The following is an 18,858-nucleotide window of genomic DNA, read 5'->3' as shown; positions in this document are numbered from 1 at the left end:
ACTGACAGCATGGTAGTTTCTTTTTTAAGGAGGTATTGGAATAAAACAAAGAATATTCATCCAGGGTCATTTAATGTAGACACTCACAATTCTGCTTCTAACCATTAGAAGTAAGTGACTACAATTTGAGAAATTTTAGAACCTAAGGTCATAAAATTTAGCTTGGAAAATGTTTTCCCTTCAAGCATACACTGAAGCAGTGGTGGTAGACAAGTAAAACATTGTTGTTATTTATGGTTTGTAAAGCTTTGGCAAAATTTGGCTTCATACTTTTATTTCTGACCAGTGGATCTGGACTCAGATCTCTACACCAACATCTCCAGAATAGTGTATCGTCACTATAAGTAGATAGGTCCCACATACTTTATATTTGTATTGTGCCCATTTATTCATGTAGTTATGAACATGTTTTCATGTCTCTGTATTAATTTGACATTTGACCTGATGAAATGGAATAACTTAACAAAGGTGTTTACTTTCCCATGCTTTGTTCTAAATTATTTAAGTTAAAATGAAATAATAAATGCATCACTAATTCAATGATCGGATTGTTTTATTGTACCTTCTGAAAAGTTGCAATGAGCCAGAATATATAATCACTTTAATTGATTTTAATTGGACTTAAAAAACAGGATTATAATCAGTTGAAAGATTCTTTATTTTATTCATGGCAAAAGCTAGCTTATGGGACTAGATGCAGTTGAACAGAATCAACCGAATTTTGGCATTGTTCTGATGCAATATGAGAGTTATCAAAATGTTTATAAATAGATAACACACATATACATAATATTGATAGACAATCTCCTAAGAGAAGAGATTAAAATGGCCCTCTAGATTTAAAGAACATTTATAGCTTTGTGCTGTTATAGCTTTGTCCAGTGGAGTTGAAAACCTTTTATTGTACTAGATAGTACTTTTCTAAGCTATTTAGGTTTTCCAATAGCTTGTCTCTCAGATATTTTGCAATTTTCATAAATAAACTACATTTCCAATACTAAGCGCTCCTTGTTATTAAGTCAACATGTATTCTTAAAATCAATGCAATATGCTTTGTACATACAAGTATGGTACAATAAATCAATTCTATTTTCAAAATTTCTTAAATTGATGTGCTATCAAAGTGCATATAAAGTTACCAAATTACTGTACGGAATCTTGAAGAACAAAAACCATTATCTATTTCTTGAATTGCCTATGTGCCAGTATACACAACAGAAAATACACTCAAAAGGTCTCAATTAAAATCAGTTCTAATATTCCATAACTGTAACTGTCGAAATTTTTCTCCCAAGAGACATTCGATTTCTATTGTCCAAATGCATTTGTAAGTGATGCTTTGACTTTTTCTAAGCAACATAAAAGATTTATGAGTGTGATTATTCATGCTATCGTGCATTACTACTTAATTCACAGACAACCTCACTTCACAGAAATCCTGCTGTGTTCCTCCACACACAGTTGATCTGGCCATTCATGGACAAGCCCACTTGGTGCTATCAGTGGTTTTGTGACTCATTAATAGCCCCAAGAGAAAATAAGGTGTAGTATTAAGATTCAGAGTAACATCTATAAAGTGGAAAATTTGAAATGTAATATTGTCTTGTAGGAAATACTCATTAGCATTGTAGGGTTTGCATGGTCTACATGTGCCACCAACATCCACTATAAATGGGTTAGAAATCATTTGCTTCATTTTCCATCTGATGTGAAGTCTCTAAAAACTAATGCAGTCTTAAACTACTGCTATGCCAGCATTTCCCAAAAATTACTGTACTAATCTTACCCACCAAAAACATAAACTTTCAACCCATATATTATCAAATACCCTTGCCCTAGAATAGAGAGTGATGAAGTTTTATACTACCAGATAGGGCCACTCCTTCTCAGACCTGGAGTTAAATAAAAGAAAGGGAAATCAACATTTTCTTCCCAGGAGACTTAGGAGTTTGAGAACTTCACTCACACTGACACATCTTTGCAACAGCCAGTTAAATAGACAGTGGTTTGCACCTGCTTGGCTCACAAATCACTTAAGGAGCTCTTCTTAACAAGTCCCCAGATCCAGCGCCAGGTCAACTCAATTTGCATCTCCAAGTATGGGGCTTAACAACTAGTATTTTCTCAAAGTTAACACAGTGTTTCAATCTGCAGCCAGATTGAAAAACACTGCTAGGAAATGTGGTTTTAAACTGGAAGCAGTATGGGTTGGTGGTCTGCCCCTGTAATCCAGCACTCAGGAGGCAAAGGAAAGAGGATTGAAAATTCCAGACCAGCCTGGGTTACACAGTGAGACCTTGTCTCAAAAACAAGTAAACAAAAAAAAGGTAATCTTCCCTACACCCTACTCTGGAATTTTTCAATGGCTGGCGGCATTCTTGGTGTACTTAATGAGTAGAGCCAATGATGCTGCTCAACTCCAAAAACACAACAGCACTGACACAAGGAATTACATGGTCCAAAATGTCAATAGTGCCACTATCAACACACACTCAACTAGAGGAAGAGCTGCTGGAAGAAACAGCCCACTCTTTCCATCTCTAGAAATACCCTCACAAAACAAATTTCCTCATGTGAGCTCCCAGTGGCTAGGGTAATGCTGAAGGACAGCACAAAGTTATTGTTCACTAGAACATGCTTAAAGAAAGCTAAGGGAATCAGACCCACTCTAATAATTAAGCAATTGTTTTACTGTTAGAAGATAACACAATAAAGAGTAATGTTTCTTCTTTTATTTATTACTTCTCATTTGCTGATAACTAGCAATTTATGTCTCTGGAAATAAAATCAAACAATTTTACTAAACAATTGTTTGATCTGTTTACTAAAATCAAACAATTTGAAGCAGTCACAATGCCCAGTGGGTGAACTTCTTATATAAATAAGCCTCTGATCATCAGAATCATCATTGTCTGGAAGGTCAACAACAAAAAGCTACTGCTAGAAGAACTTGAGTCATCATAGATGTCCATAACCTAAACTAGAATGGTTCTCTGTTAAAAAGCAAAGATCTGCCAGCTAGTATCTGGAAATAAAACTCCTCAGGTTTGTTGTAGAAGGAAACAAACACTTTTACCTCTTAAAATGCAACAGAATCAGATAAATAAAGTCCCCATTTTCCAGAGTTCATGCTGTCAGTTTGTGTAAATTTATAGCTAGAACTAGCTATTCAATTACTTAATTTACAAATCTGGAATACAGCTAGAACTTGAATAAGTGGCAAATGCCTTAATATTTAGATGTGATTAAGCGTTGAATCTTCTTATTTGAAAACAGAACATTCTACAACTTAGAAAGCATAGTTAAATAACTTTTAAGGAAGTAAATCCATTCATGAGGATTTGGTTAGTTTAGAGGTTTGTTTTTGTGTTTGTTTGCTTTGCTTTTATTGTTTTTTAATCAGCATAAGAGAACATCACAGAGGCTTAGATAGTTTTAAGACAGAGAAATATCTAAAACTCATCTTTGCATTCTAGTTGGAGATCAAGTCAACTAGTTTCAACAAAAGGAAACTCTTGGATGTCAATTACTTCATTTCTTTCAGTAACTGAAAACACAGGAAGACCTAAAGACACCCAAGACACAGTCAACGAAAATAGCAATCTTTTATACCGTTTGTGTATATTAGTGTGTGTTTAAAGTGAATATAGACCCCTACAGGTAGGAAAAAAATCCTGCCAATCTGTACAGTGTACTGTTCCCACTTGCTTTACCTGCTTTTGGTTCATGGCTGATCCAAAACATTCATATTTCACACCAACCCCAAACAGAGTAGCTGTGGAAATGATTCAGTAGATCTGCAATTTGGGATTAACCTCACAACTGGTTCTTATCTGTTTATACACCAATGATTCAAGCAAATTGAGTGAGAATTTAAAAGTATAAAAAAGCATGTCTTACCATCCATATCAAAAATTAATTTGTAACGGCAGGATAAATACAAGCTACCAATGCTCAAGTTTATAGGCTAATGATCCATAAACATCTCATTGTGCCACTTCATTTTCCAATTAATTGCTGAAATAAAAATGCAATGCAAATGTACTGTAAATATACTCTGGTGAGGATATCAATTGTCAGCAGAAGGGTTGTCATTTAAGAATAAGAAAACCTGAAGTAGACACAAGAATTGATAGCAGTGTCAATCTATAATGTAGTTAGCTGTTATATCAAATTTGTAACTAAATTACATTGTTAAATTTCAAGAAATATTTGCCTGACCCACTAAGTTCACCTGAGTTCAGGCAATCAAAAACCATGATGTAATATCGTATCTGGAAATATGCCTTGTTTCCTTCATGTAGAGCATTTCTTAACAGTTGCACCTACAAACTTCTAAGTTAAATCATGCATTAATTAAACTAGAGGAATAATTTAAATAAGAGCATGAAAAATATTTGTCAAAATTCAACATCCTTTCATGATAAAAAATGTTAACGTTTTAGGTACAGAAGGAATGTACCCCGATACAATAAGGGCCAGTGTGGCAAACCCATAGCCCACACCATTCCTAACAGTGAAAAGTTGAAAGTGTTCCTTTAAGATACCCATTCTCATCACTTCTTTTCAGCATAGTCCTGGAAGTCCTCACCAGAGCAATTAGGCCACAGAACAAAATAAAAGGCATCCTAGTAGGAAAGGAAGTAGTGAAACTGCCTCTTTTTGCCATTGACATGAATTTACACAGAGAAGACCATAAAGTCTCCACCAAAAATAAAAAACCTATTAGACTGATAAACAAATTCTGTAAAGTTGGAAGATACAAAAACCAGTAACATTTCTATACATAACAATTAACTACCCAACAAGGAAATTAAGAAAATAATTTCACTCGCAAAAGCAACAAAAATAGGTACGAATTTAACCAAGGAGATTAAAAAAATAGCCTTTTTTCTGAAAACTACAAAACACTGATGAAAGAAATTAAGGAAGTAAAAATAAACTGAAAGATGCTGTGTTATGGATTGGAAGAATTAATACTGTGAAAATTGCATAATGACTCAGAGTAACCTAAAGATTCAATGCAATCCTTACCAAAATCCTAATGTCAATTTTTACAGAAATGGTAACAAAAATCCTTAAATTCATATGGAACCATAAAAGCCCATGAATAGCCAAAATGATATTGAACAAAAAGAGCTAAAAGCATTATGTTCCTTGATTTCAAAACATATCATAAAGTGACTGTAATCAAACCAGCATGGTGTAGGTATAAAAACACACATTGACCAATGGAACAGGATGAAAAAATCCAGAAATAGACCCACACATTTTTGGTCAATTGGATTTTGATAAAGGTGCCAAGAATTAACAATGGAGACAGGACAGTCTTTTCAATAAGTAGTGTTGGGAAAACTAAGAATGTCCACCTTCAGAAGAATGAAACTAGACCCTTATCATATACCAAACACAAAAATCTTCATCAAAATAGGTTAAATACTTAAATATAAGATCTGAAATTGCCAAACTACTGGAAGAAACCAGAGGGTAAATGTTCCATGACATTAGTCTGGACAATGAATTTTTAGACATGATCCAAAAAGCACAGGCAATAATACCAAAAACAGAAAAATGGGATTACATTAAACTAAAAAGCCTGTGCACAGCAAAGGAAACAACTAACAAAGTGAAGAGACAGCCACGGGACCCGAGGCTGTATTTGCAAACCATACATCTGATAAAGGGTTATTGGCCAACATATACAGCGTAACTCAATTCAATACTAAGAAAGCAATTAGCCTGATTAAAAAATGGGTAAAGGACCTGAACAGGTATTTCTCAAAAGAAGATACACAAGTGGTTAACAGGCACATGAAAATATGCTTGGCACCATTAAGCATTGGAGGATGTAAATTAAAATTATGACCAGATATCACCTCATACCTATTAGAATGCTTTTATCCTAAAAAATGAAAGATAAAATGGGCACACTGCATCCCAGCACTCAGGAGGATGAGGCAAGAGAATCATGAGTTCAAGGCCAACCTAGGCTACACAGTAAGTTCAAGGCAAGCCTGAGCTTTGTATGGAGACCCTGTCTTAAGAAGAGAGAGATGTGGAAAAAGGGATATATGGTTCATGGAAACATACATGAGTAAAGCCATTATTGAAAATGGTATTGTAGTTCGTCAACAACCTCAAAATAGAATTACTTTATAACCCAATAAAATAACATCAATATATAAAAGAGACATCTGCACCTCCATGTTTATTGCAGCAGTCACAATACCCAAGATACAGAACCAACCTATGTGTGGATGAATCAATGAATAAAATGTGGTATATATATACAAAATGGAATACTATTCAGCCATAAAAGATGGAAGTCCTGTCATTTGCAACAACATGCATGAAACTGGAGGACATTATGTCAAATGAAATAAGCTAGGTACAGAAAGACAAATGTCACATGATCTTATTTATACCTGGAATCTAAAATCTTGAAGTAAAGGCTGGGTGGTGAGAGCAGAGAAATTGGGGAGCTATTGATCAAAAAGCACAAAGTTTCAGACAGACAGGAGGAATATACTCACCTGTGTTGCACAGAAGGGTGAGTATAATAATGACGTATTACATGCCTCAAAATAACTAAGAAAGTAAATGTTAAATTTATCACCATAGAAAAGATAGATAAGCAAGGTGATGGATAGGTTAATTATCTTGATTTAATCATGCCACATTGTATACATAGACCCATTTTACACCTTGTAAACTCAATAAGTACATATAATAATGTTTGGTAAAATAATACTAATAGTAAATTCTTAACTAATAAAATTCTTTATTTAGAGGGAAAAATTATTTTGTGAGCCACCTGCCCCTAATTATTTCCTTTTTAGTTTGACACAACGTTTCCTTAAAATAGTACACTTCTGAAGCTCATTAAAAAATGATCAAGAAATGGAAAAGTCATTCACTTTACAGTCCCATTAACTCATTACCACCCTGAGGACAAGCATCATGACCAATAACCTATCTCATAATAGCAACACAACCAAAGTATCTTTTTTAAATGACTTTCACTTCTTGTGGAGAATTGTGTAGATACCACTGCCCAGAACAATCAGGACACATCTACTGTCACTCTTGGAAACAGTCATGAGTTCAATCAGCCTGGTCAGGGCATCAGCCAGGTCAGAACATAACAGGTGAATTAGCTTTTCCTGCCACCTCCCAACACACAAACAGAGAAAGCAGCGGCTTCCTGTCTCTCTACCCTCTCTAGTTCCATTTGCGCTTAAAAGAACACTGGTTGCATTAGAAACCAAGTTTCTGGAGTCAATTTTCAGCACTATGAGAAAAGGATTAGGATGAAATGGAATCCAACAGGTAAATCCCCAAGTACAATATTGAAAATTTACCCCTCGTGTCACTGCTAAAATTGGCAGCCTCCTTCACCACTGCTAGGGGCTAGCTGCACATGGACTCTTACAGTAGCTTTCAAATAGAGTGACAAAACCTCAGATATTTTGGATGAAAAAACCCAGTTTATAAAACCAATCATTTTAGCTCCAACTCGACCATAGGTAACATAAAAGAAATGTGGTGGGAGTCACTTTTTTGTTTTGTTCTGTTATCTTTAAGAAATGGTTTCTTTCTCTCTTGAGTTCAAAGTAGTTTCAGAACCAAGATGCAGAAAATTAAGCCTTTCTAAAAGGTTTAAAAGGTTTAGTGCTGCCTCGGCAAATGCAGGGGATATTATGCTTTGGAAACCAAAGGAGGCTCCAAAGACATCTGTGCATTTTAAAGAGATACGTTTAAATGACCTAGAAAGATGTCTCCTGCAACGTGAAAAAGCACCCAATTCAGAAGGTTTAAGAGAGGTTGGGGAGAGTTTTGAGTGAAAAGGGAAAGAAAGCATTTGCTGCATTTTAAATGCAAATAAAAGTCACTGATCCATGCTACTGTCCCCAACACAGTGGAAAAAATTCTCAAAATAAAGGCACATTTATCAGTGCTCAAGTTAACTGTCATCAGGCCTGCTTAGGGACAGGATATTTATTTTTTTTAATGTTGATTTTCATAATGAATTTTATTTCTTCCTGAACATAAGCTGTTAACTGCATTCAAAAACCATTTGGATGCCTTTCCGGAGCTATCCCTAGTATGAAGCAGCATACAACCAGGAAAACGTTCAAGGTCAAGATCAAAGACTCTATTTTTATCCAGTACAGAACAGATTTATTTCACCCTGGCTACTCCAGGTCCAAAGGAATTATTGTTTCTCTCCCTCCTTTGACCCCTCTTCCCGCCCCCCACCCCAGCCATCTTTAGGCCTGCTTGTCTGAGAGCTGTGTAAAATAAAAACAAATAGAAGGGAAGAAACACACATCATAATCTCAGGGCAAATGTCAACTCCTCCTCCCCCTTAGCCCCCTCTGCCCTTTCTACTATGATTGGTCAATTGGTCATTCATAACACTCTCTGAGTTGTCCCAGCCAAAGCACTCCCCAGCACATACTGACCCACCATTCATGCCACTGTAGACATTCCGGTGATGGGGTGACAGCTCCTCTTGCACCTGCCGTCTTAGGGTGCCCTCCCTGCTGCCTCCACCACTGCCTCCTCCTCCTCCATGCTTGTGATCAGGGCTCCCCCCATAATGCTGTTTGAGATGCTCGGGGCTCGTGCCCCTAGCTCTGGGTAGGTGCTCCAGGCTCCCACCAAGCGCCTGTTTCTGAAGATGCTCCGGGCTGCCCCCCGGCCGCTGCTTCTGGAAATGTTCCGGGCTTCCACTCGGGATGTGCTTGGGCAGCATTTCAGGGCTGCTTCCTGGCTGCGGGTGTCTTTGCTGTTCTGGGCTGCCCTTGCATAAGGGCTTGTGGTGCTCAGGGCTGTGTCCTTTGAGTGCTTTGGAGTGATCTGGGGTCCCAGAGGCCCTGGGTTTCTGCAGGTGGTCAGGGCTGGCACTCCTGTGCTTGGAGTGCTCTGGGCTGCCCTCACCCCGGGGCTTCTGCAGGTGCTCGGGGCTGCCACCACTTGCGTGATGCTTGTGGTGGTCGGGGCTGTCGGTGCTGCCGGTGCTGGAGGTGCTGCTGCCGTCGCCCACATCCCGCACATAGGGTGCGGTGGAGGCAGTGAGTTGGCACAGGCTGGCCTGGCTGTCGATGGAGCAGCGGCTGCCCGCACAGCCTGCACCCTTCTCCTCATCCAGCAGCACACACAGTTCCTTGAGCTCCATGTTCTCCTTCACCACCTCCTCCTGCTTCACTTCCAGTTCCTTCAGCTTCTGCAGGTATAAGGCCACTTCCTTGTGCATCACCCCAGCTGTGTAGCGGCCCAGTCTCTGCCACTCCCGGGATACCCTCTTGCCTTTCTGCCGGTCATCATCCAGAAAACAGCAGAGGTCCCTCAGCTCCTGGTTGTCCTCCTGGAGTTTCTGGTTGATATCCTGAAAAGAGAGAGACAACCTTTCATGGGAGGTACACCCAGGAGGTGCCATCAGGCTCTGACTTCCTGGGAGCTGGAGAGCCTAAAATTGGTAAAGTCTCTGGAATTTTCTGGAAGGAGGTGAGAGGGTGGGGAGAAGCTGAAAGCTTGAAGCAACCCATGATTTTCAATAGTATCAGTTCTGTTCCCTATACAATACTTTAATTATTTCATCTAGTTTTCACCAAAATGGGATAATAATTATGGTTCTGGCACAGAAAGACAAACTGAGCCTAATGAAGCTTTTCTTGTCTAAGATGATGCAGTCAGTTAAAAAACAGGAAAGTAGTCCAGGGAAAAATAAGGCTGTCCCGCCACACACTCAAGAAAAAAAGATGGCTGCTTTGAAACCTCTCAAATGCCTAGGAGCTCTGAGGCAACAGGCCTTTCATCAAAGTGAATGAAATGCTGTTTAGGTCTTCAGACCATGAAATGGGATGAGCAGTCCCAGTCCCCCCACTAGGGAAATACACAATTGCTCTCTTGTGGCATTTCAGTCCTGCACATCCAATCCCCACTGACCATTCCCACATGGAGGTCTTCCAGGCGTCTCACACTTAAAATAAGTCCAACGAGCCCTTGACATCCAAACACCCTTACCCAAATCCTACCAGCAAATGCCACCTCCACTCACTCCATTATTTTTTTTTTTTTTAATGGCACTGGGGGTTGAGTTCAGGTCCTCATGCTTGCTAGACAGGCACTCTACCACTTTAGCCCCTTCAGCTAGTCCCACTCCCTTCCTCTTTATGAGAACCTGGGGTTATCCCTGGTATTTCTTCCCTCACCTTCCACTTTTTCTGAGCCAAACAAGTCCTCAGAATTCAACCTCCAAAATTTAATTTGTCTTTCTGCTCCTATGTTAAAAATGCTTTAATAGTTTCTCATTGCCCCTAAGACACAGGGGAAAATCCTCCAATTTTCACAAGGCTCTGAAGTGGTCTACTTCTCCAACATGAACGATGATTCATTCACTCACAGAGATGTAGCGAGCATTGATTGTGAGCCAAGCACTGGTACACGTGGTAAGGATATGTCAGTGAACACAACAGAGACCCTGACATCCCACAGCATTCATTCTGGTACAGAGTATCAAAATGCAAGTATAGAACATAATGCCACATAATGAAAAATATTGGGGAAAAATTAAGCAGGTTAAAAAGTACAATTTTTAAGAGAAGAAAAAATTAAGCAGGTCAAAAACACTATTTTTTAAGAGAAGGCAGAGAATGAAAACATTTGATCAGAGAATCAAAACATTTGGGTGAAATGAAAAATCAAGCATGTGAGTGAGGATTATTCCAGGCAGGGATGGGGCAAATACAATGAAACAACAGGTACCAGCAAGGAGGCTATGCGACTGGGCGGGTCCAGGTAGCAGAAGAGAAGGAAAGCATCACACACTGAGTGCCACCACCCTTGGCCTTGTTTAAATATTCAAAAAACAAAACCTTGCCCTTTCACTCTCAATCCTTTCCTCAAGTTTCTACATAACCGTCAGGGCTCATTTTATAAGTCACTGTCCAGAGAAGCCATTCTAGAGAATGAGCACCCCACCTAAATAAAGTCCACTTCTAACCTCTCCATCACCCTTTAGACTTTCCATCTGTGGTATGTGGCTACAATATAACAACCTATGTATGAGTGTGCCTTTTAGTTCAAGTCTCAGTCCCCACTAGAGTCATGAGAATGGAGGCTTCATCTATTCTATCCCCCTGTGCATTCAGAACACAGTACCCCTTCCGTAGACAATTTAAATTAAGGGATTTACAAGTACAGTGTGGGGCTAGTGGAGTGGCTCAAGTGGTAGAGTGCTTGCCTAGCAAGCATGAGGCCCTGAGATCAAACCCCAGTACTGCCAAAAAAATAAAAATAAAAGTGCAGTGCGAACTTCCCCCTTATTATCCATTTGTACATACAGCAAAGGAAGTGGCATGGTTTGGTAGAGATGAAATAGGGGTGGCCATGGAGTTGCTACCAAAGACTTACCCTAAGACTCACTCAGATTTACAAAGCCTGAAAACTCTGGTTTTACAACTATCATCCATTGCAGAACTAGAGGTACTCTGAGAGGGACTTGCTTCTTTGAAACTAGGGTTGATTCCAACACTTCCCCTGATTCTGACAACAAGAAAAATTTTAAAACATCTGCCAACCAAATCACTTCCTGACACTCATGAAGCCTAATTTCAAAGGGAATTTTGAAGCCAGAGGAAGAAGCCCATGCAGTTTAGTTTTCAACTCCAGTTTTTAACTATTTGCCTTACTAACAACTCTGTTTCCTTATTTCTAATGCCCGCCTTTTTCTGTTGTTTCTCCTGGGCACTTTATGACCCCAGGCCTGACCTTCCGCAATAGCCTCCCATCTGGCCTCCCTGCCTTCATCTTGCCCATCCAGTCTTCTCTTGCCCAATCTGATCGAAGCACTCATTGACCAGACCGATGTTCAAAAACATTTTCCACATGCTTTGCTTCTCCTGCCTACCAACCCCCAACACCTCCCCTTTGCCAAAAAAATTAAACCTTTGGCCAGGCCTGAATGGCCTTCTTCTCCCTTTCTCCTTTTAGCTCCCTCTCTGGTGAGTAATTATGAGCCCTAGGTAAATCTGTGCATTCCAGCTAGAAAATGTCACCCTACCCATCTAAACTCAATGAGAAATTCCTGAGAAGTTTCTCCCTAGCACCCAAATACTACTCAGGAATAATAAATGCAGTAACTTTCCCACTTAGTTAATGTTCAATGTGTGAAATGAACTTAAGCATTCATTGCACAACATTTTCTTTCTCATGTGGCTGCCTTAACCTTCTGGAAGACAGATGTCTGATGTCTTTCTTTGCATAAGCAAGATACCTATCATGGTACCTTGCATACAATGCAAAGCCCTAGGCCTGTGACCCAAACTAGCTACAGCTAAAGCTACTACGAAAAAATCTATTACTGTTTTCAGAAAGTTTCTGGTCTACATTAGGATGAGGGAAAATTATCTTTCCATACTAATTCTTTAAGAGAAACTCAGAAGCTCTGGATATTCAGAGAAAATAGCATTAAGCAAAATTAATCTTTCTACACTTTAAAAATTATTCCATATTTCATTTACTCCTGGCATTTGATAGAAAATTCAAGTCATGTCTTCTTCAGAATGAATTTCCATCTGAAAACACTTCCTTTTGACTATCCTACAGCTATTCCTAATTTGTCAAGAACTGAAATGCAGACAGGACTGGGCTTTATGGAGTAACCATCCCTCCCAAAGGAAGTGAAATGGCCCCTTTTCAGCATTATCCCAGTTTCTTCTTGTTATTTTCTTGAGAATGTTATTTACTCTCCAGTTCTGAGATATTTCCTTAATCCTCTGATGAACAGCTAAGCAACCAGCTTGATAACAACCTTATTAGCCAGTTTCTTCAAATCTGCCACATTAAGACATGGACTTTGTTTTTCAAAACAGTTGATGTTCTTTTATCATCTTCACAGTCCTCCAGATATTATCAAAGTGTCTAAAGTGGACTTTTAGAAGTTTAACTCCACCTCATAAAATATCACCCAAGATTTCAATTGCATGCTTGTAAACTACCAAGAACTATATCTATGGTTAAAGAAATATTGTTTTTAATATGTTCTTTTTCTTCATTTCATAATGGGGTGGTGTTAGGGAGCAGGTGGGGAAATTAATGCAAGGCAGACAATAATTCTAAAGATTCAGTTCCCTAAAATCAGCTTCCCACCAGAATTCTGGGTCAGAGTAACGTGCATGTTGGTATATGCTCAGAGTCCAATGAAATGATTCTCAGGAATCCAACCCCTTATAACATCAGCACCCTCAACAAAGTCTCCTTTCTTAATCACTTTTGGGTCCACACACTCTAAGCAAAGAATGTCAACTAGCTAAAAATAGTCCACTTTCAGCATTACATCTGTGTGACCTTGAGAAAGCTATCTAACCTCACTGGGGTTTCTGTTTCTACCATCTAACCTTCCTAAAACTCCATGTGGAATTAAAATCCCAACTGAATAGATCATAAAGTGGAGGCTCAGAGAAGTCAACAGTTTTCCCAAACTGACCAGATTGTACAGTTGGACTCCCAACTAGTAGTCTTAAAAATATGTAGATGTAATTTCAAAGTCAGTTCACAGAAAGGGGGCATAAAAATAATACATCTTGTGACATTGATCACCCTATATTTACATTCTTCAACTAAGAATGCTAAACCATCAGAGGCAAAAACATAAAATCCCTTTCTTCCAGGTAAACCACAATAAGTAAATATACCTATCATTTATTCACTCAATCTTATTTATAGATCACTGTGGTGTCCAAGGAAGCTTTGAGCCAAAATGATGAAAAGGGAGAAGAGCATTAAAACCCCAGCATCTTCAGGGTGATCCAAGGCCCTTTGGAGCCAACCAACTTGAAGCTGCCCAGGGATGATGCAAAAGAAGTAAGTCCATGGCAGAAGATAACTAGGCTCCATGGCCTTCTGAACTTGATAAAGGGGAATCTTTTAATGCCAGCGCATGAATCCAGATCACAAGGAGATTTCCTACTTGGGGTATAACTGCTCTTAATTGGCTAATAGATCTTTCTCTAAATGAGGCTACCGGAGTGAAGACCAGACAATCCACCACCCATACCAACCATTCCCCACTCATCCCTAGACTTCACTACAGTCAATCCACACAACCTAAAAGAACGTTCAGTAATTTCTTGAGTTATTATGTTGAGTCTCCATATTATTAAAATCTTTAGAAAATTAATTAATTAAAAACCCTTCCAAGTCACATTATGTTTCAAAATATGGAAGAGGATTAAATTGGAGGGTTTTAAACTAATATATCGTTTGCCTAAGAAACTCAGATTCTGGAAACATATGCTACCCATTCATGTTCTCTTCTGATGACAACAAGCATAACGTTTTGTAGTCAAGTCAGTATTAAACCTTCCCTACACTGCTGTAACTAATTGTCACAACATCCTAGAATTAGTTATCATTTGCATTTTATTGATGAATAAAATGGGGATCTGAGAAATTAATTACTCAAGTTCACCTTCCTAACAAATGAGTATTCTACATTCAAACACTGAAACCCATCTCCGAGATCATCCTCCTACTAGTCTAGCCTGCCTCTCTATTCCCCAAAGGCCCGGTAGTTAAAAAAAAATAATCCATTAGCAACGAATTAAAATGAGAAAAGAGCAAGCCCTGGGATTTTTCTGGCTATGGGAATCTTCCTAATTGCACCCATTCTAGGGCCTGTATGACAGTTAGTTTGGATCTCAAGGGAGGCCCATCTCCACCCACACTGGAGCAGCACACAGGTGAGCCTCAGGCATCCGGCCCCTCCCACTTCTCTTTGCCCCAGAATCCTAGAGCTGGAGCGTTGAGGGAATTGTAGAACAGCCTCTACTGCTGAGAAGTGGGGTGGGAGTGGAAAGCGACAAGAACAGTTTGTGCCTACGGGAATTTGCTCCCTGAGGTCCCTGTACTGATTTCGTTTGTGTCTGGCTTCCTATAAACAAAAGCAGAACAATGAGAGGAAGGAATACCAGGAGGCACCAGGCAAGCTGTGAGGAGAGGAAGTTTGCAGTGCAGCCGGCAGGGCGGTTCCCAGCCACCCGGTCTGCTGCAGCCGGCGGACACAAGCGGAGCTCTCCAAGGAGGAAAGAAAGTTGATGGGCTTGGGCGGGGGGGTCCCCCTCCCCTTTTAATAACAGCAGAGGGAGGTGTGGCTCAAAAAGAAACATCACTAACCGACCCTTGGGGTAACCTTAAAAAACCCTATGCCTTCCATACTAAGTCCTCCCAGCAATGAGGTATAAAATCAAAATCATCCCGGGGGTGAACTGGGAAGGAGAGTAAGGCAACTCCAGGTGAGATCAATCGAACTGGAAGAAAAGGAAATCGTGGGAACTAGTATAAGACTTGAAGGCAGAACTTAAGCTCCTCTGCACCGAATGACTTGGGTGGCGCCGGCAGCATCTTTCTATGCTGGGCGCCTGACCATCTCCTCTCCGCTGTAGTGGTGCCCTTTCTTTGCCCTCTGCTCGCCAGCGCGCTGGTGGCGTCCGAGCAGCTACATCCTGGACCCCAAAAGTAAAGATGCCCTGAACTCACTCCTTCACTCGGTTTTCTCCCTGGCTGGCTGTAACCCAGCTCCCCAAAGCCTCGACTTCCCAGGTCTCCCGGGAAATTAAAGGTTCTGCACGCTCATCATCTCCCTGACTTTCAGCATCCTTGGCGCTCGCTCCTCTTGATTCAGAGAGAAAGCTCGAGGCTGACGCGCCCCGTAAGGAGAAAAAGAGGGAGCCTCCAAAGTTTGGAAAACTTTCCGAAGGCTGAACATGGGGGCAAGGGTGCTGACTGGGAGAAAAAAGGGGTGGATCACCTGTTGAGGGAGGGTGGGAAAGTTTGTCTAGCCCCCACCTCCCGGAGCGAAGCCTCCTTGCTAGGCCCGGTGCTCACCTTGAGCCCACGGATCTCGCCGAGGTGCAGTTGAAGGCGGCGGTTCACCTCGCGGATGAGGTTGCTGTGGTCCAGCATCGCGCTCACCTTCTCGGCCTCCGCGCGCCGCAGGCTGCGGATCAGCTCCTCCTTGCTCCACTGCAGCAGCTCCTCGTCCGACACTTTGGACAGATCCTCCACTGCGGCGGTCGTGGATGAACCGGCGGGGGCTGAGGGACAACTTTCCGCCGCTGCTGCCGCCGCTGCGCCTGCAGCCGCCTTCGACATGGTATCCGTGCGGGGGCAGGTGCGAGTAGGTGGAAGAGGCAAAGCAACTAGCGAAGGCGCGGGCGCGGCTGGGCCGCCTCCGCCCACACCCCTGTGCGCTCGGGAGAGTCAGCGGCACCGCCAGGGGGCCGCTGCGTTGGGGCGGCGGGGGTCGCGCTTGGCGGCCATCCTACCTCGCCATCCCCGTGCGCGCACCCGCGAACCCCCAGGGCCGGGCGGATAACCGCGGGTTGACGCTTTGGCCAGTTCCAACTCCGCGCAAGTCCATGGTGAGGTGCGCCAGGGAGCGGGAGCAGACGTAGGAAAACCTTGGAGACCAGCTAAGGGCACCCAAGGGGCTGCGCCCTCGATCCCCTGCTCTCTCCTCCTCCTTAATTCGAGACTGTCTCCCTCACACTGTGTCGCTCACACACGCACTTTCCTCCCCCTTTCCCAGCTGCAACCACTGGCTCCTCTGCTCTCCTGGCCGCGCGGGGTTCCCGGGCTGCTCTAGCACCTGCCCAAAGGCTCGGCGCGGCCGGCCGGCTGCGCCCCTCCCGCCACCTTTGCTGCGCCTGCCGCTGCTTCTGAGCTGATGCTCAGGGAAGCCTTCGATTTGCAGAGCCCAGCCTAAGAGGGGTGGAGAGTGGGGGACCAGCAGGAGGAGGAGCCTGGAGCGGGCGGGGCAAGGGGGGGCGCCGGCAGGCCGCAGCAGCACCTCCCGCGCAGGTCAGACGCGGCTGCCGCTCTATTGCCACCTGGGTCCCCGAGGCGCGCTTGGTGCCATCCGGCGGGTAGGGCTGGGGGCGCGGCTCCTTGAGCCTGGCGTGCGGGTGGGGTTGGTATAGAAAGCAGGTGCAGAGCTGTTGCCGCCGGGATTTTGGGAGGCTCGCGCGCGCCACCGTGTGACCGAACGCATTCTCTGCTTACCAGGCTTGCGGTCAGGCAGGGAAAACTGCTGCTGACCAATATGAGAAGTACATGGTATTTAGGGGGGATTGGGGGTTTGGAAAGAAAAGATCTGTGCACTTTGGAGAACAGGAGAAAAGATAGATAAAAGGAATGAGGATGTAAGAAAATCCTAATGCTCTGAAAAGGGGAAAATGAGGCTTCAGAACACTACTGTTGGACCATCCACCCCACCCCCAGGCCTTTGTCTCTTCTAAAAATCCACTACTTTGAGAAGAAGCTTCAGGGGACCGTACTGGATCTTTTAATTTTTTATTTGAAAAGCATCAAAATCTTTGGGAGAAATAAAATTCTCTGCTTCTTCCTGAGGCCTGCATTTTAAGGTCAGTTCAGTTGCCTGCCCTCAGAGCAAAGAGAGGCCCCATAGGCAAGCAAAATACCATCCAAGGAGATTTCCATTTTCCTCTCTGCCACAGGCGACAGCGCACTACTAGGTCAGCTTTCTAGGATGGTCATGTCTGGAAGGAAGAGTTCTGAGTTTCTGTGTTCTATCTTTGGGCTACCCTCTGGTGAAGTGGAGCGAAATGGGCTTCGAGCTGAAAATACATTGTTTCCCTAAAGAAATGGATTTCTTAGATGAAGACAGTGCCAGGAAACTGTCCTACCTTACCCTACCCTGGGCTTCTGCTATAGGATACAGAAAGAAACATCTCCCTTTGTTAGGATGGGGTTTTATATTAGTGTCCCTGTACCAGCTGGTCAGTGTGTGCCCCCCTAAAGCTGTCACTTTTTCAACAATGATCAGTTGGGGATGGAGACCTGGTTTTCTGGATAGCAAGGAAAGGTGGTACCACTGCCCCTGACCAGGAAGCCCTTGATGGTCTCTCAGTTTGCTAAACTTCACCTAGGCTTCTTCCTAACTATGGCCCTCATCCTCCCTTTTCAGAGCATTTACCGTAGCAGACTTTCAGTTGCGAATTTATTCTTGGATCTATAAGGATCTAACTCCTATTCATCAACCTTTCAGTTTTACAACCCAGGAATGTCTTTCTCTGCCACCTAAGAGGCTTATCTTTGATGCTTAATTCTCAAGGAAGGAGGAGCCTATCTCTGTCTCAGTGGAGGGAAGGAGCCTAACTTCATCACATTCCCTTAGCAAACACAGAGGGCCTCCTCACAGTGACCAACCCCCAACCCAGTGTCCTCTGGTATTTTCCACTAAGTTCATCTCACTCCTGAACAATCCTTTTGTTTCATGACATTTTATTCAGCCTCACTCCCTCTTGAAACAGTCTTGAATAGTCTTCTTTCCCTATTTATGTCTGGTGCAATTTTTCCTTGGCACCTCCACTTGTCTCACCCCCACAAAAGGCTCTTGACACAGTTTCTAAGACCATTGTGGACAGGGGAAGTGTGAGTCAAAACACAAGTCAGAAAAATATGAATCCTATCTCAGTTACTTATTAGTTCTTGTCTTTGAACAAGCATCTAACCTTATCCACTCTCAGGCAGCTAGAAATGAAATACAAGAATGCCTTACTGAGGTTTCCTGCAGAAATGCAACCTTGTTATTACTGATATCCTAGCTTGGCAGCCCATTGTCTGGAAATAGGAATGACTGCACCACAGGTGTGTTCCTCAGGAGTCCTATTCTAAACTGAAAGATCCAGTGCCCTTCTCTGCTAACTGCCTCCAAGTCACTAACACCTAAGTAGTCATTAGAAAGCAGATGACTGCAATAGGAATTGGATTTGTGATAGAATGACAAGGCGAAAAGAAACCAAAGAAAGAGTTCTCCATAAATTTATTTAG

The 18,858-nt window shown here is 42.2% G+C and overlaps 1 protein-coding gene across 7 annotated transcripts in view; it reads right to left on the bottom strand.

The window, feature by feature from the left end:
* Positions 1-16,965, bottom strand: part of Ccdc85a (coiled-coil domain containing 85A) — a 182,304-nt gene extending 165,339 nt beyond the window's left edge. For 3 of the 7 annotated variants that reach the window (XM_074049755.1, XM_074049757.1, XM_074049758.1), the window contains exons 1-2: positions 15,892-16,960; positions 8,470-9,391 (exon numbers count right to left, since the gene is read on the bottom strand). In XM_074049755.1, coding sequence (XP_073905856.1) covers positions 8,470-9,391; positions 15,892-16,158 — 1,189 coding nt within the window. In that variant the 5' untranslated portion in view covers positions 16,159-16,960. Of the gene's footprint in view, positions 1-8,469; positions 9,392-15,891 lie in introns of all 7 variants that reach the window. The other 4 variants (XM_074049759.1, XM_074049761.1, XM_074049756.1 and 1 more) reach the window with 3 other exon arrangements.
* Between the last annotated feature and the right edge of the window lie 1,893 nt (positions 16,966-18,858).

Source organism: Castor canadensis, chromosome 12 (genome assembly GCF_047511655.1).
Source record: "Castor canadensis chromosome 12, mCasCan1.hap1v2, whole genome shotgun sequence".
Classification (NCBI taxonomy): Eukaryota; Metazoa; Chordata; class Mammalia; order Rodentia; family Castoridae; genus Castor; species Castor canadensis.
Note: the sequence above shows the minus strand (reverse complement) of the source record. Positions and strands in the feature narration are given on the sequence as shown.